Here is a 26,290-nt window from a genome sequence, read left to right as displayed (position 1 = left end):
AGACTTTCTAATGAAAGTTGTGGCTGCAAGATAGACATGAACTGCGCAAAATACAGTACATCCAAACAGTGAAGGGAAATCTCCTTTGGATGTATTGGAGCTAGACAAAGGAACAAAAGCACCAATTCCTGGTTAGGGTAGAATGCTTATACCACATTAGGAAGAAAAGAGTCTCTAGGCCTTAGGACCACTTTGTCCTTGGATAAGATAAGAAAAGGTTTTAATGAACTTTACAGGAAAAGGCATATAATTCAGATGCATGCATTGCAAAAGGTGATGTCAACAACACAATTACCTTGTGCACAAAACCAGAAAGAAATATATCTCTAAATGGTTCAAAAAGTGTTTTTTGAAGACCCGAAAATTAAATTCGGATCCCACTGAAGCATTTGTGGCAGGGGGGCTATATTTGAGCAACACCCTTTACAAAGGCTTTAACCAAAGAACAAGAGGCAAGCGGTCCATGAAAAAGGATTGCTAGAGTTGAGATTTGCCCTTTGATGGTACAGTGCCTAGAAAAAGTATTTATACCCCTTGAAATTTTCCACATTTGCCATGTTACAACCAAAAATGCAAATGTATTTTATTGGGATTTTATGTGATAGACCAACACAAAGTGGTACATAATTGTGAAGTGGAAGGGAAATAAAAAAATGGTTTTAAAATTGTAAAAAAAAAAAAAAAAAACATATCTGAAACACGTGGCATGCATTTGTATTAAGCCCCTTTACTCTAATACCCCTAACTAAAATCTAGTGAAACCATTTGCCTTCAGAAGTCACCTAATTAGTAAATAGAGTCCACCTGTGTTTAATTTAAGCTAGGTATATATACAACTGTTCTGTGAAGCCCTCAGAGGTTAGAGAACATTAGAGAACAAACAGCATCATGAAGGCCAAGGAACACACCAGACAGGTCAGGGATACATTTGTGGAGAAGTTTAAAGCAAGGTTAGGTTATAAAAAAAATATCCCAAGCTTTGAACATCTCACAGAGCACTGTTCAATCCATCATGCAAAAATGGAAAGAGTATGGCATTACTGAAAACCTACCAAGACATGGCTGCCCCCCTAAACTGAAAGGCCAGGCAAGGAGAGCATTATTCATAGAAGCAGCCAAGAGGCCCATGGTAATTCTGGAGAAGCTGCAGAGAGCCACAGCTCAGGCGGGAGGATCTGTCCACAGGACAACTATTAGTCGTGGACTCCACAAATCTGGCATTTAAGGAAGACTGGCAAGAAGAAAGCCATTGTTGAACGAAAGCCACAGGAAGTCCCGTTTGCAGTTTGCCAGAAGCCATATGGAGGACACAGCAAACATGTGGAAGAAGGTGCTCTGAGAAGACTAAAATTTAACTTTTTGGCCTAAAAGAAAAACGCAATGTGTGGCGGAAAACTAACACTGCACATCACCCTGAACACACCATCCCTACCGGGAAACATGGTGGTAGAGGTAGTAGCATCATGTTGTGGGAATGCTTTTCTTCAGCAAGGACAGGGAAGCCAGTCAGAGTTGATGGGAAGATGGATGGAGCCAAAAACAGGGCAATCTTAGAAGAAAATCTGTTAGAGTCTGCAAAAGACTTGAGACTGGGGTGGAGGTTCACCTTCCACCAGGACAACAACCCTAAACATACAGCCAGAGCTACAATGGAATGGTTTAGATCAAAGCAGATGTATGTTTTAGAATAGCCCAAAGTCCTGACCTAAATCCAATTGAGAATCGGTGGCAAGACTTGAAAATTGCTGTTCACAGACGCTCTTCATCCAATCTGACAGAGCTTGAGCTATTTTGCAAAGAAAAATGGGCAAAAAATGTCACTCTCAAGATGTGCAAAGCTGGTAGAGACAGCCCCAAAAAGACTTGCAGCTGTAATTGCAAAGAAAGGTGGTTCCACTAAGTATTCACTCAGGGGGGCTGAATACAAATGCATGCTACACTTTTCACATATTTGTAATTATGTGCCATTTTGTGTTGGTCTATCACATAAAATCCCCAAAAAGAACATTTACGTTTTTGGTTGTATCATGACAAAATGTGGAAAATTTCAAGGGGTGTAAATACTTTTTCAAGGCACTGTAATCTGGACCAAATTTTGAAACAGATCAGCTTGCAAAACAGTATGGGTCTTTCACATTGAGTATTTCCTCATTTTTTTTTTTTTTAAATAAACGTTCTAGTAAGAATGAGTATACGTTTCTCTAAAGAGAAAAGACATTATCCTCCTAGGACACTAGCAAGACTTAAGGCCCGTACACACGTAGCGATTGTCGGCCGTAAATATTCGGCCACCGACCGATCGGCCGATTTGTTCGGCTTGTTAGTATGATGCTTCCGACACCCGACTGCAAATTTTCGGCCGAACAGAATCTGGTGTGCAGGCTTTAAAATTTTTGTTGGACAACACCAGAACGGCCGATTGTTCCTCAGTCAGTACAGAATTCGGCCGACAAACAGCAGATGAGCAAGACTGGACATGCTCAGAGAAGAAAAAACACACGGAAAGTTAACCATCATATGATATCACTTCTGCAGTCGGCTGTTGTTGGCCGACAAAATTCGTGTGCAGTCTTTAGCACTTTTCAACTGACAGGACAGCACCGGACAAAAGACGGCCGATCGTTCGGCCGACATTCGGTACGTGTGTACGGGGCTTATGGCTCCATGTACATGGGACGTTGTAAATGGCCGTTTAGGAGCAGTTGGGCGTTTTTTTCAGAAGCCCCTGAACCCACCTACATGTTATCTTATCTGTCCATGTACACAGGGTCGTTTACAGTCATTTGAGTTCAGGGACGTTTTTTGGAACACAATAATTTGCGTTCGAACGTGTGTTTCCCGGCGTTTTAAACGCAAAAACGGGACAGAACGCGACCAAACGTGATGAAGTACGTTCAGCCACGTTATACGTTTTTTTTTTTTCTTCCATTCAAAATTAATGGTTCCCTATGTGAGAATCTTGAGGGGGAACTCCACGCCAAAAATGGGAAAAAAGTTTATTAAAAATCTTCATCCGGTCTTCTCCGCTCTGGTCTTCTCCCTCTCCGCTCTTCTGGTCTTCTGCTCTTTTGCCCTCGGCTCTTCATCTTCCTCCGGTCCTCCTCAGACGATGTCTCCGGTGATTATCCAGGTCTCCGGTCTCTGCAGCTTGTGATATAGCCATTGTGGGCTTGGCCGCCAGGTGACATCATCAGGAGACCCGCCCCCTCATGTCACAGATGACGTAATCTGTGACATGAGAGGGCGGGTCTCCTGATGATGTCACCTGGTGGCCATGCCCACAATGGCTATATAACAAGCTGCAGAGACCAGAGACCGGCATAGGGAGAAGACCAGATCGGAGAAGACCGGATGAAGATTTTTAATAAACTTTCCAAAACATCTCCTGTCGTTATTTACATATACTGCCTTTTATGGGGTGAATGGGTAGGGGTACAGTGCACCCCATACCCATTCACATAGGGAGGGGGTCCGGGATCTGGGGGGCCCCCTTGTTAAAGGGGGCTTCCAGATTCCGATGAGCCCCCTGCCCGCAGACCCCCACAACCACCGGCCAGGGTTGTGGGGATGAGGCCCTTGTCCTCATCAACATGGGGGCAAGGTGCTTTCGGGTGGGGGGTGCAGAGAACCCCCTGCCCCAAAGCACCAACACCCCCCCATGTTGAGGGCATGTGGCCTGGTATGGTCCAGGGGGGGGGGGGGGGGGGCGCTCGCTCGTCCCCTCCCCTTTCCTGCCCTACCGGGCTGCATGCTCGGATAAGGGTCTGGTATGGATTTTGGGGGGGACCCCACGCCGTTTTTTTTGGCGTGGGGCTACCCTCAAATTCCATACCAGACACGAAGGGCCTGGTATGCAACCTGGGGGGACCCCCACACAGTTTTTTTTCCCATTTTTGGCATGGAGTTCCCCCTCAAGATTCTCACAGCGCAAGTTGCACCGCAAGTCGGATCATCCTGATCCGACTTGCAGTGCGCCTTCCATTCAAATCAATAGGCTCCCATAGGGAACCATTGATCTTGAATGGAGGCAGAAAAAACGCTGCTAAAAGCAACGTGGCCAAACGTGCAATAACTCCAATGGAAAAAGCTACTGAAAGCACGTTTAACAGCTGCTTTTTCCCGGCATCAGAACTAGCTTTGCAGCACGTTTTTCTAATGTTCCGTGTACATGGAGCCTTAAGCATGATTGAAGTAGGAGCCTAGCTGGCCAATGTTTTTTTTTTTTTTGTCTGCCAGTGTCAATTCCTCCTGTAGGCAGTATAACCCAATTGTCAATGAATTCTTTTTTATACTGTGTTCCATAAAGCCCAACTGTGGGAAACTTGAAAATGATCCCTCACAGTGGGGCTTCGCTCACACCGCAAGTGTAAATTGCTCATTTAGGTTCAGAGGAAAAGAAAATCTTACCTGATCCTCCACTCCTCTGCATTGCTAGACCAGACCACACAGCACCACCCCCAACCTACCCATTGCTCCAGTGGTCTAAGGTCCTGATGTCGTCAAGACCAAAGCAAGGTCCATAGCCATGTAAAGGATGTGATGATGCTGAGGAACAGTCCACTGCCAGAGCATGGGGGTGAGGAGCATCAGGTAAGTAAAAGTGCTTCTATTCTATCCTAGACAAAACGAGCAGTTACCTCTTGCAGTGCCAGCACAGCTCCACTACAAGGGATAATGCTCATACTTCCTGGAGTTGGGCTTTAAGTAATAATAAAGACATAGGGTCCTCGATATTATTCACATAAAGCATGGAGTATTTCTGCAACTGGAATTAGTTTATAATACTAGTTTAGTGGTAAAAAATGCTTAGTGGACTTATTTAATTTTGGCAATAGGTACTTCAACACCTCAGTAATTATCAAGCAGGTGGTGCAATTTTCAAGTGTATTACAAAAATATTAGTAACTAATTGTAAAGCAGTTTAGGGGATTAGGCAAAGTGATACAGTACCTCTGTGAAAATGGTGTGGTTGTCATATTCAGCTGTCACATGACAGCAGAGGAAATCCAATAGTGAACCATGTTTCTGCTTTTTGAAGTACTCATCAATTAACTCTTTCCGACCTAAGCGGATGACAGAATCTGGTGTGGCACAGTTTAGCAAGACTTGTACTGCTTTGTTCTTAACATCCGTTATATTTTCGGTATAAGTATCTGATTGTTTCATGTTCTCTGTCACTTGAAGAACAACTGAGGCACAAGTGTCTGAATGGTAACCAATGAAAACATCTGAAGGCCTGTATTTTTGAGCTTTACCCACAATGGGGTTTTGGTTGCCTTTAGTGAAATCCTTTACCCAGGCTTCTAATTCACAAACTATGACCTTGTGTTCTTTTTTCAAAAATGTGTTTATATCCAAGTAATGTTTCTCAAGACGGTTGATCAGTGGAATTGGAAAATCTTTGTACACAATCTCTTTTTCTTCAATGACTATCAATCTGAACTTTGAATGGACTCTGCACTTGACACGATGTGTGCCTAAGCCCAGGTCAACATATTTTTGGCCAGCTAGATAGACATAATATTGATTTAATGCATCATAAAGACTTTCATAAAGGTTCTGGAGATTGAGCAGTATAACCATCTGTCCAGTTTCCATACAAATCTTAACACGATTGATATTTCTGCAAATCTGAGTATATTCTTGGTCCTTTGGAAAACTGGAGCCAAAGATTATTTCTGGTTGTTGGTTTTCTTTGAGGAAAGCTTGCTGCAGGATTTGTAATGCAGCATAGTTTTTGGTCAATATTAACAGGTAACGGCAATCATCACTGTCACATCTGATGTTCTCCATGACCAAATCTATTGTGTTGATATCTCCTATATTTCCCTTTTCGTCTTTAAGGAAAATTTCCAAGGCATTCACCTTATCTTTTCCACTGAAATTCCTCAGGACAGCCCTAGCAATTTTATCCAGAGTCAAGTCCTCTTGAGACTGTTTGGTAAAAGCAAATACCATTTTTATCAGACTGTAGAAATCTCTTAGACCAAAGAATTCCTTTTCCTGTCTCTTTAAGGTATGGCAAACTTTAAGGTAAGCCTCTGAGAAGTTATGGAAGTTCTGAGAGACTTTATGGAGAATTAGGTTATCAGAAGAACAAATTCCCTTTGCACTTTCAATAAGCTCTTTTTTGTTTGGGTCTCCTCGGGATACAAATATCCCTCGGTTCATTTTTGCTGGATCTAAAGCCCAGTTAGAGATGCCAATAAATCCAACTTTTTTGTGTGGTGAGGTGTCATCATCAATGCATCCATCTTCCAGCAAAGGATGAAGTGTTTTTAAAGGCATTTTTGGGGAGTCTTCTGCAAGGCCTATTTCATCAAGTACAACAACAGACACATATTCATTTAAATTCTTTCCTTCCTGAAATCGGGCACAGTGCCTAAATGTACCAATAATCCCTTCTGGCGTTGAATGAGGACTACACTGAAAAGACACAAGGTGGATCTGCTTAAGGTCTTTGTACAGTGGTGTATGAGCTGCTTGGCCTTGCATAGCATCAGCAACAATAGTCTTTGCCAGAGACTTTGAACTTCCAGGTTTTCCAACCAGAAACAATGGAATTTTAAGCTCAATGCAGATGACCATCATAAAGAGGTTTTCCTTCAAAGCAAGATTTTTTGCAATGGTGTCCCTTAAGTGTACACCTGCTAAGAAGAGATCCTGAATGGAATTGATTTCTTGTAAAAAAATAGTGGGGTCTCTATATGGCTGAGGAAATGATTTACATATAGCCCTCCGGTAAGATTCCTTGGTTTCTAAAGATGCATGATAGCACACACCAACAGCAAGAACCAGAGACCAAGCTGCTTTTTCTACTTTACCATCAGTACTAACTTTCTTCATCAGGGATAGACGATGTTTCAACAGATTTTCACGGCGGTTATAAAACCACTTGAAAACCTCTATGCAACGCTCTACATCCCTAAGGCTTACAAAGCTGCACTCATCATTTTTATTTCTCATGTAGGACTGAGAGGCTGAAAGGACATCTGTTAACAACTGGATGTCAAAAGGAGAAAGTTGAATCTCTTTGGCTAAGCGTAGCACAATCTGTTGAATGTATTTCTTTTCCGTTTCATTGTTTAGTTGCCCAAAATCCCATACAAGTGGCATCATGCTAGGTGGCAAAGCATGCACCCTATATACAAGCTGTCTCAGTGGAATAGAGCCAAGTCTTTCTTTGGTCTCATCTGCTCTCACCCTATAACCCAGACCAGCAGATTCTAAACGTTTAATCATGCTATCAGTATGCTTTCTGTAAGGGTTGCAAGCAGCAATGATATGTAGTCCAGAGTCTTCTTGCAAAGGCACACCTTCTACCGTGTGATCGCACAGGGCTTCTTTGATGCTGCTAATGGCCTCAGTGGTGTTTGCTTCATCAAAAAACAACACCGTTTCACATCCTTCAGCCTTGTTAATCTGTGCAATTTCTTGGGCTTCCAAAATTTTTTGATATATTGTCTCAGCAGTGGTACCACCATGAACCTTTACTAGCTTCATGTTTTCTGTTTCCACAAATCCCTTGCACAAATGACACAAGAACTTAATCAGCCTGGTTTTCCCACAACCAGTTTCTCCCATGATGACTACAGGGATTCCACATCGGAATCTCATTTTGATTGCCAAAATTTTCAGCATGTTATCCATGGTGAGCTCATAAGTTTCATCTGGGTCCATTGGCCACTGAATTCCTAGCACCATACATAATCTACTAATTTTCTCATGCCTTGGCAACTGGTCAAAGTCAGTATTGAACGGAACTCTCTGAAGCCTCAAACCTTCATAAAGTTGCAAGGACATAACATTTTGTCTGATAATGCTGTTATTTCTGGGATTGATGGCATCTACCCCACCAGCATCATTTGGCTGCAGGTGGAATCCTATAAATGTCATGGATGCGTGGTCTTCATTAAAGAAGATATAGGGATGTGGTTCTGACTCCCACCTCTTGCGCATTAAAAAAGGTACCAGATCTTGTTCCTTGACTCCATCCAGATTAATCTCAAATCTTCCTGGGCTTTGATCTGCAATGTGCAAGGAAGGAGTAGCAAAATCTTTTGCCATTAGTATCATAAAGTTCACCACAAAGTTTTTAAATCCTTGCAATGTATCTCCAACAAACTCATGGTTACAGAATACTGAAGCTTCACTGTCTCTTAGCTGAAGATTTAGAAACCATGCAAAGTTTCGAAGTTCAGACCAAGAAGGGTCAACTATGCCACAGTAAAGAAGGAGTAACTGCAGACATTTTGCTGGGTCTCCTTCAGTGTGACCTTCTATGTATACAAAGTCATCTAGATTTTGTCCCTGGTCAAAACGAATCAGGTACTGGTACGGTCTCTGGAAGCAATCACTACGAAATTCCTCAATGTCCATCCCTGGATCTCCACAATCTTTCACATCAGTTTGTGTAGTTTTTGTGAGAACCTCCTTTGGTGAACAGCAGGAAATCTTTGGGAAGAAGTCAATGAAACCATTTTGCACAATTCGAGGAATCTGCAGGAAATTAATAATGTTCAGTTAGCCATCTTATAATAAAAGCGGAGATGTTTTTTTTTTTTTTCTTAAAGACAACTGCTTGCTCCTACAAAAGAGTTAACAAAACCTTGTTATTTAAAACGCCCCTGTGTGTGGTTGCCTGATGTCTGTATTTCTATTTTTGATTTATGCTGATTATATCTGTACATGTGAATAACTTGCTTTAATAAAATTTATTGAAAGTAAAACATAGTGGTTGTAAAGCTTATTTATTTGCATTTTAATAATATATATGTTATACTTACCTGCTCTATGCAATGTTATTGCACAGAGAGGTCCCTTACCTTCTCTTCTGGAGTCTGCTGCAAACGCTCTTTGCTCCTCCTCTTCTCCGAGTGCCCTTTCAGAAAGCTGGCTGCTTGTGAGGTACTTGTGTGGGCACGCTCCCAAGCTGAGCTGTGTGCGTCCATATACACAAACAGCATGACTTAGCCACGCCGCCCCCTGCTCCCCCTCAAAGGATCTGACTGACAGCAGCAGGAGACTACAGCTCCCACTGCTCTCAGAGGTTCCTGTGAATGCAAGAAGAGAGGAGTAGTGCTGCTGCACATGGGACAGTGCTGGATTTATACAGAGCATAAGTGTTTAGGGATGGCTGGAAGGGGCGCAGGCATTGGAAGTTTTTTTTTTTTTTACCTTAATGCAGAGAATGCATTTTGCATTTTGAACTGCTTAAGAACTGCTTTAAATTATTATTATTATTTTTTTTAAATTAGCAGAAGGGATGTTATTTACATTGTATAAGAAGATCACAGCTGCAGGGGTATTGGGGGGCAGGGAAATGGGCAGCTCAGTGAACAGAGTAGCTACCAGGACCAAGGACACTTCCAATTAATGCAAGTACGGTCCCTCTGCTGATTAAAAAACAAACAAAAACATCATGTTACACCTGTATTTAGGGTGCAACATGTACTGTAACGTGTTACTTTAGAGCAGTCCCCCACACCCTCCTGATCCCACCTGCCATTACAGCAGGCAGGGTACCCCCCCCCCAATCAACTGTGTGGGTGGCTCCACCCACACAGTTGCATCATTCATTTAGAAATCCCTGTGTCCACCAAAAAAAGTGGATCCCAGTTATCAGTACGGAGCTGCTGTGATTGGCCCAGGTACCATGTGTTCACTGTGACCAATTATAAAGATGACATGTCCACTAGTAAACAACTGTCATGAATGACATCCATTCATAATAATATAGTTTGCTATTGTGATCTCTGTAATTGGTTTCAGTGATCACATGGTACAGGGCCAATCACAGTGGTCCTGTACTGTATGATAGCTGTGGTCAATCACAATAGTAAACAAAAAATAATGCATGAAAGGCATTTATGACAGTTAAAACAATTGCTTTATAGTGATCATCAAAAAAAAAAAAAAAACTGGATTACCCTCCAAGAGTAGTACACTGTCAATGTGATGACATGGCACTCCTCTTACCATAAAATCCTTTTCTCTGATGTTTATTGACAGACACAGCTTCATATCTTCATTAGACAGATGTTATGCTGCTCTTCCTAGGAGTAGGCCACCAGGCAGAAAAGGGTTAATAAAGCTTAACTAAGCCTATGGGGCAGTCCTAGGTTGTATACTCCCACTTCCTGCTCTACGATCTCAATTTCGTAACAAGCAGTGTCAGAAGAATACATAACCCAACTCCACAGAGGGGTGGGTGCTGTGTCCGTCAATGAACATCAGAGAAAAGGATTTTAGGGTAAGACAAAAATTCAGTTTTCGCTTTCGTTCATTGATGGACACAGCTTCATATCTTCATTAGATGTCCCAAATCAGTATCAGCAGGGTGGGAAAAACACAGCAATAACATGTTCCCAAAGGAAAAGGCTAAACTTAGCCAACCAGGTAAACCAGGAGCCCAACGAGGAACAACTGGAGCTCACCTACCAGAAAAAAAACCTTCAAGAGGCAGAAGTCTCTGCCACAGCGGCCTGCAAAACTTTGTGGCCAAAAGCAGCATCTGCAAATGCAAAAACATCCCCCTTGTAGAACTTGGTGAACGAGTATACAGATGCCCAGGTGGCCGCTTTTCAAACCTGGACCACTGATGACGGAAGGCCAAGGAGGCACTAAGCGCCCTTGTGGAATGTGCCCTAACAGGGAAAAGAGGAACCTGACCCATAATTGAATAGGCCTGCACCACCATTTGCTTGATCCATCTGGAAATAGTCGCAGCAGATGCAGCCTGCCCCTTACGAGGGCCATCCGAAAGGATAAACAAGGAATCCGATTTCCGAATAGACTCAGTCGCCATCGGCTACACCCTGATGGTTTGAACCACATCCAAAAAATGCAAGCTGACCTCCTTCGGATGCTTTGGCTTAGGACATAATGAAGACAACACAATGTCATCATTCAAGTGAAACCTCGAGACTACCTTCAGAAGGAACAAATGACGTGGGCGGAGCACCACTTTGCCCCTATGGACCACCAGATAAGGCAATTAAATGGACAACGCAGCCAGCTCCAAGACCCTATGAGCAGAAGTAATAGCCACCAAGAAAGCCACTTTCTGTGACAAGGTAAGTAAAGGAATTTCACAAATAATCTCAAAGCGCGGTCTTTGAAGGACCGACAGCACCAGGTTAAGGTCCCACGGAGGCACCAGGGACAGTACTGGCAGGGCCAAATGGCGAACCCCCTGCACGAAAGTGTGGACCAAGTAACAGTCTTTGGAAGAAAATTGCCAAACCTGAAATCTGCCCCTTAATGGTGCCCAGAGCAAAACGTTGATCTACACCTCTTTGGAGAACTTCCAATAGACTAGATACCGAAAAGGAACAGGGGGGAAACCCCCTTAGACTCACACCAAGTAATAAACGATTTCTAAACTCGATGGTAAATCTTCCGAGAAGTAGCTTTCCTAGCTGCCAACAGAGTAGGAATCACCGATTCCGACAACCCCCTATCCTTCAGCACCTGGCTTTCAATAGCCAGGCAGTTAAAGCCAGTGACCTTAAGGCAGGATGGAAGATTGTTCCTTGAGACAGAAGATCTTCTCTGAGAGGAAGCAGCCAAGGGGCATCGGCTACCAGTCTTACTAGACCAGGTCTTACCAGGACCGTCGAGGCCAGTCTGGGGCCACCAGAATCAATGGAATCCCTTCTGCCTCGATTCTGCGCGGAAGTCTTGGCGGAATCTGTATTGGAGGAAAGGCATAAATCAGATGATACCGACCCCAGGGGGCCACTAACACGTCTGCGGTGTCTGTCAGAGGATCCCGAGATCTTGCTACAAATCTCGGAAACTTCTGGTCGAGATGAGAGGCCAACTGGTCCACATCGGGGGGTCCCCCACTGGAGGCACAGTTGTTGAAACACTCCAGGGTGAAGAACCATTCGCCCGGACACATTGCCTGACGACTGAGGTTGTCCGCTTGCCAATTTTCCACCCCTGGAATATGCACAGCAGAAGCGCTGGAACAAAGTGCTCTGCTCACCGTAGAATACCGGCCACTTCTTTGGCCACAAGGGCATTTCTTGTGCCCCCTTGATGATTGATGTATGCCACAGCTGTGGCACTATCCGACTGAATCCTCACCAGACACCCTTGCAGACGATCCGTCCACTGGGACAGGCAAAGCCCGATAGCACGAATTTACAGAATGTTGATTGGCAGACTGGACTTCTCCCTGGACCAGAACCTCTGGGCCGATGTCGTGCCCAGGTACCCTCCCCACCCAGACAGGCTGGCGTCCGTGGTAACAAATGTCCAGGACAGGGGAAGAAAGTTTTCCTTCTCGAAGCACCGGGGAGAAGAGCCACCAAAGTAGAGATGCCCTGGGACTCCATTTTACACTGATATGAAAATAATGCAGTGTCACTTTAAAAGTCACTAAATCGCGATCCCACCGCTAACTTAGCAGTATACCTAGTCCCAGTCCAAAACAATCTGATAGCAGAGTGGGTGAGAAAACCTACAGGGGACTACAGAAAATGTTACCAAACCACTCAGGAGACTGCCAGCAAGTTCTTACATGCCCTTCGCCTGCCCACCGATTGTGGCCTACAAGAAAATGGCCGCCCCATGCCTTCCTATGGGGAACTAACAAAAAATGGCTGCCCATGCATTTCAGTGGGAAAAAAGAAGCATGAATCTACATCAAAATGGCGGCCCCCACGGTGCGCCATGCGGTCTACCAGACCCCCAGAGGGGGTCCCAGACAAGAGGCATCAGAGGGTCCCTAGGAAGGGACCCCACCTAGACAAGGCCACTCCCGCAGAAAAACGCTGCCGCTGCCGCAATAGTTCAGCCCCCCAGAGGTAGGACCTGCTGTGGGTAGAGGAAAATGCTTGGAGGGGGTAGGCCTAACATCCCAGAGGCCAGGGGAACTGATGGAGCCCAGAGGGTCTGACTATTCCAGGGAGGGTGTCCATGTCCACCCCGAGACTGCCAGAGGATTTGGGGGACAGTATTACTCTACATACCACGGTACCAGGTGTCCACCTGAACTCCTACAGAGTTCGCACCGTAACGTCGCCAAGTCTGCTTCTAGAGCAGAGGAAGACTCTGCACGCAGAAGCAGACCATCCAGGTAACCTAGTATCGCAATCCCCTTCTGCCGTAGCAAGGCCAACACAGGGGCCAAAACCTTTGTAAACGCTCGAGGAGCTGAAGTGAGACTAAAGGGTAATGCCACGAATTGAAAGTGCTTCTCGCCCATGGCAAAATGAAAAAACGCTGATGCCCGACAAATATTGGAATATGAAGGTAAGCGTCCTTGAGTTTGATAGAGGCCAGCAGATCTCCTTGATGAAGGAAATCTACTGCTGTGTGGATGGACTCCATTCAAAATTTCTGAACCCGCACAAAGTGGTTCAGAGCCTTGAGATCCAAGATTGAACCTTGCCTTCCTTCCTGGGAACTGTAAACAGATTTTAATAAAAACCTTGGAAACGTTCCGACTCTGAAACCATCACAATATGGAGCAAGGTCCACAAATCTGGAAAAAAGCGAAGATGTCCCCCCACCCCAGACGTCAGTGAGGGTGCCCCTTCAGGCTGGGGAAAGCTTGCCTGCGGAACCAGAAGTGCCCGCTATGGACTTACCATTCCAGGGTCTCTTGCAGCCTCATGCAAAGTTACGGGTGGATCTCAAGCTTATTTCCTGCGAACCAGCCGGACGAAAAGCTGAAAAGAAAGGACCCTGCTTACAACCAGGTTCCTTGCCCTTAGCAGTCTGCGGAAACAATGTACTCCCATAAGGACCTTAATGATCTCTTCCATAAAGGCACCACACAGACGGTCACCTGCAAAAAGAACATCAATCAGTACCTTTTTAGAAGCCTGGTCAGCTGACCAGTAGTTCAACCAGATCATGCGGCTAAGGATCACTGCCGTTACAGAAACCCTGCCGGCTAAAGGGACCGCATCCAGAGATGCATCACAAATATACTATAACCCTTGGATCAACTGATTCACCAGGTCCGTCAGCTTAGAAGGGTGTTGACTCCCCTCCAGATCCTGGCGCAAAATCTTAGCCCATTCCGTTAAGGTCTGGGATACCAAGGTGATAGCAAACACCAGTCTTAAAACTGAACCAGCCACAGTGAAAAAGGTACAGGACCAGAGCCTCAGCTCTTTTGTCCATGGGGTCCTTAAAAGACAGGGAATCCTACACTGGCAAAGGTGTGGCTTATTTAGCCTGGAAACCTGAGAGTCCACCGACTGGAACCGTTAGTTTCTTTAGAAGAGACCCCCCCTCAAAGGGATATCTCCTAGCAAAATGCTTAGGAATGCCAACAATGCGTTTCAGGGAACCCCACTGACTAGTAACAATCTCGTCAAAAAAGGCAGGAAAGGGGGAACACCTTGGTCACCTTGGAGGATTTGGGTGTGCCAATTCAGGAGTAGCTGAGTACTCCAACTGTAAAGTTTCCTGCACTGATACAATCAGGGCCTCCACCACCACGTTTTCATTCGCAGCTGCAGAGGAGGAGGACTCATCCTCACTATTAGAGCACTCAGCGTGCGTGGATGCTGACCCAGTGGGCTGACTCTCATCCGCGGTGGCCAAATCCACCTCAGAATCTTAGGAAGCAGAGGATACAGGTGAAGGCGGGGGGCGCTTCTTGCCAGGTCTCTTTTGCAGGACCATCTATTAGCGACTGCATGGCTGTCTTCATGGCCGCCAGGGCAGACTGAGACCCAGAGGGTCCTGCAGCTTCTAGGAGTGGATCGGGTGGTGAAACGTTCTCCATAGGTTCCATGACCATAAATGGTTAAACACAACCGCACTGCTCAGCAAAGAAAAAAATTATATATTTAAAAAAAAAAAACGGGAGGCCCTCTCCCCTGTGTACCGCTGGGGCACCACAAGAATCAGCGCAACCGCGGCGCTGTATACAGTAGAGGAAGGCTATACATACCCCCAGAGACTCACCACCCGAGCTCCAAAACAATCTGCCCCACCACAGGAAGAGGAAACGCTGACCTGACACTAGAAGCCCCCGCAGCCTCAGCAATGCTACAGGAAAATAGCTGCTATTGAAACTCTATGGGGAAACCAAAAACAAGGCCACCGGACTACACAAACATGGCCGCCGAAGCCAGGAATACAGAGACCACGGCAAAATGGCAGCACCAAGGGACCCTGGACTCCACTGGACCCCAGGGAAAAGTTCACAGACCCCAGGAGAAGATCCCCCAAGGATCACCCCCCTGCAGCACCCAGGTACGGACACCCCAGGGGGCAGACAGCGGCATCACCAACAGCTCCTCCAGCCCAGCACCATGCAGCCCCCTACCCAATTTCACCCATGCCCCTAAAAGGGGCCGGGGGGGGCAGCGAACACATGAGGACACCAACTTAGGGAGGAACCCTACAAAAGGAGAAGGGGGAAGCACAAGGGGGAGGAAGGACACAGGAGGGGCCTACCATCCCCGGGGGGGGGGGGGCCCATGATAACCCCAGCAATTATACAGGAAAGGAGGGGGGACACTACTACCATACCATGGTCACCAGGCAGGTGCCACTTCCAGCAGTTCACTGCACCATCTTGGAAAGGGGGTGAAGCGGGCTGAGGTACGCTGCAACGTTGGTCGTGACTGTTGTCGTGACCAGGGCTATGCGACCTTACGATGTGTTTCACTCGCTAGTCATCTTCCGTCCAGTGGGGATATGTCGCAGCCAACCTAGCGTGGAGCTAATAGTTGGGTCGCTCTCATAGGCCAGACTGGGAAGACTGTAAAGATCTAGGATATCCAGTGCATCGCCCAGTCCGGCTGTTGATTGTAGTTCACACAGGGACAGTTGATTGTAGTTCACACAGGAACAAAAATAAAAAAGAAAGTAAAAAATTCCATTTAAATAGGAAAAAATGCCAGGACCGCAGATCTCAGCAGAGAGCCAGATCATTACTCCTGACTAGGCAGAAAAAACTGGAAGTCCTACAGCAGGAAATTATGGTATACCCTCCGGGACTGCCCCAGGGGCGCAACCAAGGTTTCTGCCTAGTCCAATGGTCTGAAGACTTGAAGCAATGTTTGTCAGTGAACAAAAGAGAAATATATATTTTTTTAAATTTCTTTTATCCTTTTTTATTCTCAGTATAGTTGATCTCCTCCAATCTCTACGAAGCCACCTCATGTATCAACATGCATTCCCTCCAGTGGCAGTTGTATGTCATTGCGCAATAAGTGTTGGTACAGCCGCTTATAGTCACCACCTGAAGTGGATTTAACAGAGTAAAAACACAGGAGCACAATTAGGAGACAGAATATTGTCACCCTGTAACAGGAGGTAGCTGAACCAAGACCTTCATGGCAGGATCATCTAGGTTTATTTTAATGAAAGGTGTACAAATAACTGTATTAAAAATTACTATTAAAATAACAATAAGATTTTAAAAATTATCTGAGATTTTAGTGATTGCGTTTACATTTACTTTAACATTCCTAATGGGCATCTAAAACATAAAAATTGTTGATGAAAGCAATTATGAGGTTAAGAGGAGCAGTCATTGGTATACATGGTAAATAAAAATATAATGAAATCTTACAGATTTGAACTGTTTTCTAAACAAAATATCGGAAGATTCCAAAATTTCAATAATGTACAAGTGACTGGGAAGGCGCTTCCATATTCTTCCTTGAGAATCCATCAGATATTGCAGAACCAGGAGCTTAAACAGGAACTCTGAAATGCCACTGTTCACCTGTATTACAAAAACACAAATATATCATATGATGAAATACTACAGGCCTAATGGAGGTAATTTTTCCTTCTCAAAAACATGTCCTATACCAAACAAACTGTACATACTGGCCTCTAAGCCAGATAAATTATACAAACTGGCCCCTGTCCTGTGTTGATGGTAATTTATTGACAATCAGCAAAACAGATGTCCATGTATGTTGATCTGTATTCTTTGTAACACTAATACATACTTCTATTTGCTCCTCTTTAGTATGTTAACAATATTGTTAAAAGAGCTGAAACTTTCTGTACACTCTGCCCGTGCTTACTGTTCTCATTTAGCACTGTTACCAGTTATTTCTGTGGACTAAAAAACACCTCAATGTTATGGAAATAACAAGGAGGGGAGGTGTCCCTATTCCAAATACTTCCTGTGATAACACCGCTCCTGTATAAATACAGTTTGGTGACTTGCCACCCTAGGACAGAAAGCGTGTTACAATCAGTAACATCAAGAGAAAATAAAGAAAAGTAGCCTGGATAAATGAAGACACTTCAAAAGATAATCACTTTGGGTCAAATACAATTACATAAAAAAATATATTTGTAGTATCTTTTCACCTACAACTTATAGATAAACATTTCCTTGCAGTATACCCAATGCTTGAAAGCTACCAGCCCTCGCTGTAGCTGTTAAACCTGGTGCTCATTGGCAGCTTTGGGCCTCTTTATTGATTGGGAACCGGCCAGAGTAACCACATGCATGCTGAAGTCATCATTCAGCATCATGCTCTACTGCAGCATGTAGACCAGGCTTTTTCAACCAGGGTTCCTCCAGAGGTTGCTAGGGGTTCCTTGAGCTATGACTAATTTTTGCCTCTCAGATAAGTTACCACGGGCACCGATTATCTTTTTAGCTATCTGTAAGGGAGAAAGTCTTCCCAATGACCATAAATGTAAGGTGCATTCTTCCCACTGACCATCACACTAATGTATCATGAGTTGTAGATACAGTATTTGTTAGCAGGGGTTACTCAGTGTTGAAAAGGTTGAGAAAGTCTACTGTAGAGACTTTAATCTGTAATTGATATTAAAAAAACTGATTTATTAGTGACACTCTAAAGGAGCTTCTGGATTTTTTGGTTCTTCCATTAATAGTGCTAATAACATACTAGTGGCACTACACTCTGTGTGGGTGTAACTAAGAAAGGGTAATTTATTTGGGCAGCAATGCTCAACAAGGCAAAAAGTACCAGCAGTAACCGTGAGCAACAGTTACCTGGATGCATGTTTTTTTAATCAGAAAAATGTTTATTGTGCCAAAAGTCAGCAAAGATACAATACAAAAAACCCAAAGGACAAATAGTTGGATATCGCACATTTCACATAGTATAAATAGTATAAACAAATGAGATGACCAGATATTACGTTAATCAGAGTTTTTTTTAGGATACGTGAGGTTCATCTTATGCATAACACAAATATGAGGCACTTTGAAATAGAAATAATATAGTAAACTAAAACCATAAGGATGCACGTTTAAGAGATAGGTATTCACTGGACCTACAGGTAAGCATTACTATAAGCTTACGTGTAGGTACACGTTTAAAAACAGTGTTTACTACCGCTTTAAGTCTAACATTTAACATTTCTGCCTACGCCCAGGCATGAATGAATGGTTTTCTTTAAAAATGTAAACTATTAGTGGTTCTGTAAAGGTCTGATGCAAAAGCTTTCCATTTTTTCTGGTCCCAGCACAAATACATTTATAAGCATCCATAATACAACAATTTGTACATTGCTCAAGTGTTATTTTACTTACAGAAGATGTAATATCAATGTGGAATATTATAGGACAACTCTTCGATTTGCCACCTAGAAAAGGAAGAAAGGTTTCCAATATTTTGTTCTCGTCCACCTCTGGCTTAATAAGCCGAATTATTTTGAGAAGCGGCTTTTTACTTGAAAATCTTGACCGAAGTTTTTGGTAAAGCCTTTTCACATACAGAGATTTTCCTGGGGTAAAAGGAACATTTAACAGTGTTACAATGGTTAACAAGTACAGCTATAGCCTGTTATAAGATATATGTCAGTTAAAGAAAAATGTTAGGGCTATGCAAGTTTTTCATAATTGTTATTCCTGGTCTGCAATCATCGGGTTTCTCTCTTTTTAGCTTACAGTGAAGACCACAAACAGGCTGAAAGAAAACAAAGCAATATTTACACTGCCTTGGTCCTATGGTGAGAAAACACAAAGCATGTACAAGGCTGAGACTCTGTTTACACCTATGCAGGTGCGAAGGTGCATTTTTGTGCATCGCGTTTAGGATAGTCTATATGTGTTGACTGGTGTGCTTTGAAGGTCATTAACAATGAATGGCCCTGCACTGTGGCAATGTATTTGATATCACACATGTTTCTGCATGGCATAAGTGTTACCGAGCCTGAGGTAGCAATTAATAATTGTAAGGCTCCTTCCACAGGAGCTGTAATAGTTCTGTCACAAAAACGGATTTAAAAAAAATATAAAATCTACATCTGTTCATAACTGCAAAAATGGAAAATGACTCAAACTTTTATTTTCTGTGGACATAGATGAACTTGGATGTAATCAGATGTACATCAGTATACATCTGCTTGCCCCCTAGACATACTGCGGATCCATCTGAAAAACTGACAGACAGATCCAGCATGAATACTTCTGTTAAAAGGGACCTAAATTAGTTTGGTATCCCTGGATAGCTGCAATGATTTTTAACCAGTATAATGCTAAAAACTATTTTGTAAATTTACAAGTCTATATTGCTTCATCAACTGATATTTAATCTTTAAACAATATAAGTGAAATGCAATGCCTTCAAAAACACACACTTCACAGTAGCGCATTAATGTGAATGAATCAAATTCAAATATTGTAAATAAATGAAAAAGCAAAAAATATAAAAAGTGTAAAAATAAAATATAATACTTAGAAAAGTGCAAACTCAAGCCCAATAGTATGTGATAAAGTCGGTGTATCTGAAAAATCCAAAAAGTACAACGTATATCCACCACCGAAGTGATCTGTGCCAGTTCCACTCCCTTAAGACTAAAGCTCACCAGATGCTGTTGCCATTCACACTCATGTCTGGCAATTACCGCATTTTTTTTTTTTTTGCATTAAAGGGCTGCTACAGATCGCCAATCTCCATCAAGATTGTAAACCCCATCACTCTTCTGCTGCCATCCTTTTCTTGTTTTAACCATGTTGCTTATCTGGTGCACCCTTGAATCTGGTGAGCTTTAGTCTTAAGGGAGTTGAAGTGGCACAGATCACTTTGGTGGTGGACATATGGTGTACTGTTTGAATTTTTCAGATACATCGGCTTTATCACATACTGTTGGACTTGAGTTTGCACTTTTCTATATATTATTTTTTATATGGACACTTTTTATATTATTTTTGCTTTTTCATTTATTTTACAATATTTGAATTTGATTATTTCACATTAGTGCACTACTGTGATGTGTGTGTTTTTAAAGGCATTGTATTTCACTTATTTTGTTTGGTTATTTTTAATTTAAGTAGCAGCACAGAGAGATTATTTGTCCACTCATCTAGAAGCGCAGTGCTCGTATTTCATATTTAAGATATTTAACCTTTATTTAATATTAAACTTTTTTTACAGGGTGTATGTATGATAGTCTGCTTTCAAGACATGCTATTATTTTAACAAGAAAGCCAACACACTACCTGCATACTTGTAATGGCAACCTGTGTAAATAATCCAGGTGGTCCACAGACAGAAGGGTTGTTTCCCTCCTCTAAATGTATTTTAATCTCTCCTGAGATATACTGTGGATGTCTACTTCACAGTTGTAGAATGATCTTTTAGAAAGCTGCTGGGCTTACCTGGGGGTTCTGAACGAAAGTAGTAAATATGAACTATTCAAATGTAAGGTATAGGTCTATATAAATCTCCAATTTTCCTGCAACGTCAAGCTTGGTCCTTCCTCCTCCTAAGCCTCTCTTTAGGGGGGCTTTCAAAGTAGATATTTCCAAGAAAAGTAGAGATTTGCATATGAAGTGAGCTATCCATATCTCTAGATATACATCAAAAGTAACCTCTGCTTATGTATTTTTTCCTTTGCTTGCCAAATATGAATTGGCCATGTTGGTGACCAGTCCACTTTAAATTAGACATTAATCTATGATCTATATAACCGATTGCTGACGAATTCGGAAGTTTGTTTTTACAATCCTTATGAGCTGAACAGTAGCTTCCTTGCACGTTACTGGGGTGTTTAACTTTCCTCAATGAGAGCCTTAAAGAGGGCTGCTGGGAACCAAGGAAACCCTGCCCATTTTTTAGACTCACAAAATAAAAACAAAAGCAGACGCAAATTTTAAGTAAGGAGTAGTCTGTGAACCTTGACTAGGTTTAATAAAGGCATGTGAAATTTGCAGAGGAAGATTAAAGTGGTTGTAAAGGCAGAGGTTTTTTTCCCTTAAAGCGGAGTTCTGGCCTATTTTTCAACTTTGCATTTTCTGTTAGCATAAAATAACCTGAAAAAGAATTGGATAATTATTTATGTTTGTTTCACTTGCCTTATTTTTTCAGAAAATTAACTTACCTTACTTCCACTTCCTCCCTCTGCGGCCGCAGCCCCCGACGTCACTTCCTCCTTTGCATTGACTCCTGGGAGATGAGCGTCATCAATCCCAGGAGTCAATGCGCCTGCACTGGTGTCACTCGTCACTTCCGGTGCAGGCGCGTCATTCCCTGCTGAACAGCTTCTGGGCATGTGCAGAACAAGCTGCGGGATGACGCGCCTGCCCCGGAAGTGACGAGCAGGGCATTCTGGGACTCCGACATTACGAAGAGGGACGCTCCGGCTTCAGCTGCCCACAAAGCAGACGGCAGCGCTGGACAAGACATTTTCAAGGTAAGTTTTTCTTCTTACAGGTAAGTTAAACAGGGGACAGTTCAGAGGCTATCGTTGCTTAAATGCACTAGCCCTGACTGTACTAGGGGTATTTTATTGTTAAAAAAAGATGTTTAGAGTGGAACTCCGCTTTAATTGAATTCTATGCATTAAGATAAAAAGTCTTTATTTTGCAACAGCACCCCTCAGCCCCCCTAATACTTACCTGAGCCTCATGTCGATCCATCGATGTTGCAGGAGTGTCTCGGCTGCATGGGACTCCGTTCCTCTTTGGCTGAGACAGCAGTGTGGCAACATTGGCTCCTGCTGCTGTCAATCAAATTCAGTCAGCCAATAAGGAGAAAAAGGTAGCGACTCTATGTCTGAACGGACACAGGGAGCTGCTTGCTGTGGGAGCACTTAACAGTAAGGAGGGGCCAGGAGGACCGAAGAGGGACCCCAGAAGAGGAGGATCTGGGCTGCTTTGTGCAAACAAAACCACTACACAGGTCAGGTAAGTGTAACATGTTTGTAATTTTTACCCCAAAAAAAAAAAAAATGGATTTTTGTCTTACCGTAAAATCCTTTTCTCTGATGTTCATTGACAGACACAGCTTCATATCTTCATTTGAGAGATGGGTTATGCTGCTCTTCCAAGGAGCAGGACACTAGGCGAAAAAGGCTAACAAAGCTTTACTATGCCCATAGGGCAGTCCCGGGTGGTATACTCCCACTTCCTGCTCTAGGATCTCAGTTTTGTAACAAGCAGTGTCAGAAGAATACATAACCCAACTCCACAGAGGGGTGGGTGCTGTGCCCATCAATGAACATCAGAGAAAAGGATTTTACGGTAAGACAAAAATCCAATTTCCTCTTTCATTCATTGATGGACACAGCTTTATATCTTCATTTGACAGATGGGAAGTCCCAACGCAGTATCAGCATGAGGGATGGGAAAAAAAACACAGCAATGAACAGATTTCCCCAAAAAAAAGGGCTAAACTTAGCCAACCAGGTAAAACAGGAGCTCATCCAGGAACAACTGGAGCTCACCTACCAGAAAAAAACACCTTCAAGAGGCAGAAGTCTCTGCCACAGCTGCCTGCAAAACTTTGCGACCAAATATTCACCTTGTAGAACTTGGTGATTGTGTGTACAGATGCCCAGGTGGGCGCTTTGCAAACCTGGACCACTGATGCCTGATGAGGGATGGCCCAGGAAGCACTAAGCGCCCTTGTGGAATACGCTTTAACCGGGAAAGGAGGAACCTGACCCTTAATTGAATAGGCCTGCACCACCGTTTGCCTGATCCATCTGGAAATAGTCGCAGCAGATGCAGACTGCCACTTATGGGGACCATCCATAAGAATAAAACAAGGAATCTGATTTCCAAATAGGTTCAGTCACTAACAAGTACACCTTAATGGCCCGGACTACATCCAAAGAATGCAAAGCAACTTCTTTCAGGTGCTTTGGTTTAGGGCACAACTAAGGTAACACAATGTCCTCATTCAAGTGGAACCCCGAAAAAAACTTCGGAGGGAACGACTGACAGGGAAGAAAGCACCACTTTGTCCCTGTGAACCACCAGGTAAGGTGACCAACAGGACAACGCAGCCAGCTCCGAGACCCTGCGCGCAGAGGTGATAGCCAGAGGTAAGTAGAGGAATTTCACGAATATTCTTAAAAGGTGGTCTTTGGAGAATGGACAGTACCAGGTTAGGATCCCACGGAGGCACTAGGGAACGCACGGGAGGGGCAAAATGGCTAACTCTCTGCACGAAGGTGTGAACCAAGGTATTCGTTGCCAAAGGTCTTTGGAAGAAAATTGCCAAAGCTGAAATCTGGCCCCTAATGGTGCCCAGAGCCAAATGCTAATCTACAACTTTTTGTAGAAACTTCAGCAGACATGATACCGAGAAGGAGTGGGGGGAAACCCCCCCCGAGACTCACACCAAGTAATATAAGATTTCCAAACTCGATGGTAAATCTTCCTAGAAGTAGATTTCCTAGTTTTCAACCACAGAGTAGGAATCACCCATTCCAACAAACCCCTATCCTCCAGTACCTGGCTTTCAATAGCCAGACCGTTAAAGCCAGCGACCGTAAAGCAGGATAAAAGATCGGTCCTTGAGACAGAAGATCTTCTCTGAGAGGAAGCCGCCAAGGGGCATTGGCTACCAGTCTTACCAGACCCACGTACCGACGAGGCCAGTCTGGGGGCCACCAGAATCACTGGAATCCCTTCTACCTCGATTCTGCGCAGAAGTCTCGGCAGAATTTGTATTGGAGTGAAGGCATAAATGAGACGATACCGGCCCCAAGGGGCCATCAGAGCATCTACGGCATCTGCCAGAGGATCCAGAGACCTCGCCACAAATCTCGGAACCTTCCGGTTGAGACGAGAGGCCAACAGGTCCACATCAGTGGTCCCTCCACCGGAGACACAGTTGCTGAAAAACGTCCAGGTGAAGGGACCATTCGCCCAGACACAATGCCTGATGATGACTAAGGTAGTCCGCCTGCCAATTTTCCACCCCTGCAATTTGCACAGCAGAGAGCGCTGGAACAAGGCGTTCTGCCCACCGTAGAATACCAGCCCCTTCTTTGGCCACTAGGGCACTTTTGGTGCCCCCTTGGTGATTGATATATGCCACGGCCGTGGTGTGGTCTGATTGAATCCTTACCAGACACCCCTGCAGACAATCTGTCTAGTAGGACAGGCAAAGCCCAATAGCTCGAATTTCTATGATGTTGATCGGCAGGTTGGACCCAAGACCAAAACCCTTGGGCTGATTCCGTGCCCTGGACCCCTCCCCACCCGGACAAGCTGGCATCCGTGGTAACCACTGTCCAGAACAGGGGGAAGGAAGGATTTCCATTGTTGAAGCACCGGGGAATGGAGCCACCAAAGCAGAGACCCTCTCGAACCCCAACTCAACAGGATCAAATTGTCCAGAGACTGTGGATTCTTGTCCCATTTGGTTAGAATCTCTTTTTGCAGAAGTCTGGTATGGAACCGAGCGAATGGGATGGCCTCGAAGGTGGAGAACATCAGGCCCAGCACCCGCATACAAGTTCTGAGAAACTACTGGCGATTGGACAACAGGAGCCGAATCGCATGCTGCAATTTCAAGAGTTTTGTTTTTGGGAGAAATACCCGGGCTGAGACTGAATCCAGATTCAGCCCTAGGAAGTCCAACTTATTGGATGGAATCAAGGCTGACTTTTGAAAATTCTGAGTCCAGCCAAACTCCTGCAGAGTTCTCACCGTGATGTCCAGATCCTCCTTCAGGACAGATGACGGTTCTGCCCCCAGAAGAAGATTGTTCAGGTACCCTAGTACTGAATTTTGCAGCTGTCTGAGCAGGGCTAACACTGGAGCCAACACTTTTGTGAACACCCGAGGAGCTGAGGTGAGACCAAAGGGTAACACCGCAAATTGATAGTGCTCCTCGCCTATGCCAAAGTGAAGAAAACGCCGATACCCGATGTAGATCGGGATATAAAGGTAAGCGTCCGTGATGTCGATGGAGGCTAGAAAGTCCCCTTAATGAAGAGAAGCCACAACTGTGCAAATAGATTCCATTATGAATTTCTGAACCCGCACAAAGTGGTTCAGGATCTTGAGATCCAGGATTGGATGAACCCTTAATCTCCTTCCTGGGTACCTTGAAGAGGTTTGAACAAAACCCCTGAAATAGTTCTGACTCTGGAACTGGGACTATTACCCCTTGTGACAACAATCCTGTACCGCTCCTAGAAGGCCTTGGAGCCGATCCACAGACAGACGCAAATTGGAAGGGAATAACCTTGCTGAGGGCAAGGATCGAAACTCGATCTTGTAACTAGGGATGCACCGAAATTTCGGCCACCGAAATTTTCGGTGGCCGAAAATGAGCCTATCCCATTTCGGCCGAAAATAGGTTAAAAGTGCCAAAATTAATGGCCGCCGTGAGGAAGGAGGAGGGCGCAGCTCAGGTTTGAAAAGTCCCTGATTCTCCCGTCTGTAGGATAGGAGAATCAGTCTTTTCAATTACGGCCGTGGCTGCAGCCGAGCAGAGCGTCTGTGTCATCTCGTCTATCACACAGCCCAGCAGCGAGCAGTACTCACCCCTCCCAGACACGGACAGGAGAGGAGAAAGGCATGCAGCTCATCCTCCTCCCCCCTCCCACCCCAGGTTTTCTGTGTCTGGCCGGGGCCGCCCACTCTCCTATCTCGGCGTATGTGCAGGACAGAGAGAGGGATGTGGGCGGGAAATATGAAGAACAGCAAGCAGCTACACATTCCAAGCCTCGTGAATGATACCTGAGCCATCCAGCCTTCTCCTCGCCCTCGGACCTTAATGAGTGAGCAGCACTGCATTTACACTTTTCATTACACATAACTGTCCCTATCTCCCTCCCTTGTCTCCCCTATCTGCCCCCCCTCTGTTCTTCCACGTTCCATTGAGCACTTATGCAACCCATACATTGACTGCTTTTTTTATTTGTTTGATCATTATGCTGAAGAAGAAGAAAAAAAAAAAAAAATAGCAGAGTGAGGGTAAGGAGATTGCATCCTTGGGATGTGGAGGGACGCTGAGGCAGTGGAGGTGTGGGGGGGGGGGGGGGGGGGGTTGCTGAGGCAGCTTACATATGGAATTATGGCAGTTATTTAACCCCTTTGTGCTGCATTAGTGCAACCAGTGGTAAT

At 44.3% G+C, this 26,290-nt stretch overlaps 1 protein-coding gene across 1 annotated transcript in view; it reads right to left on the bottom strand.

The window, feature by feature from the left end:
* LOC309553784 (E3 ubiquitin-protein ligase RNF213-like) overlaps nucleotides 1–26,290 on the bottom strand; it is a 678,906-nt gene that overhangs the window by 338,205 nt on the left and 314,411 nt on the right. The window contains exons 23-25 of the mRNA XM_082255197.1: nucleotides 18,512–18,705; nucleotides 16,553–16,708; nucleotides 4,951–8,499 (exon numbers count right to left, since the gene is read on the bottom strand). Of these exons, the coding sequence (XP_082111323.1) occupies nucleotides 4,951–8,499; nucleotides 16,553–16,708; nucleotides 18,512–18,705 (3,899 nt within the window). The remainder of the gene's footprint in view (nucleotides 1–4,950; nucleotides 8,500–16,552; nucleotides 16,709–18,511; nucleotides 18,706–26,290) is intronic.

The sequence above is a fragment of the Pelophylax lessonae genome, assembly GCF_965119305.1.
Source record: "Pelophylax lessonae genome assembly, chromosome: 4".
Taxonomy (NCBI): domain Eukaryota; kingdom Metazoa; phylum Chordata; class Amphibia; order Anura; family Ranidae; genus Pelophylax; species Pelophylax lessonae.
This window is presented reverse-complemented; position numbering and strand designations above follow the sequence as displayed.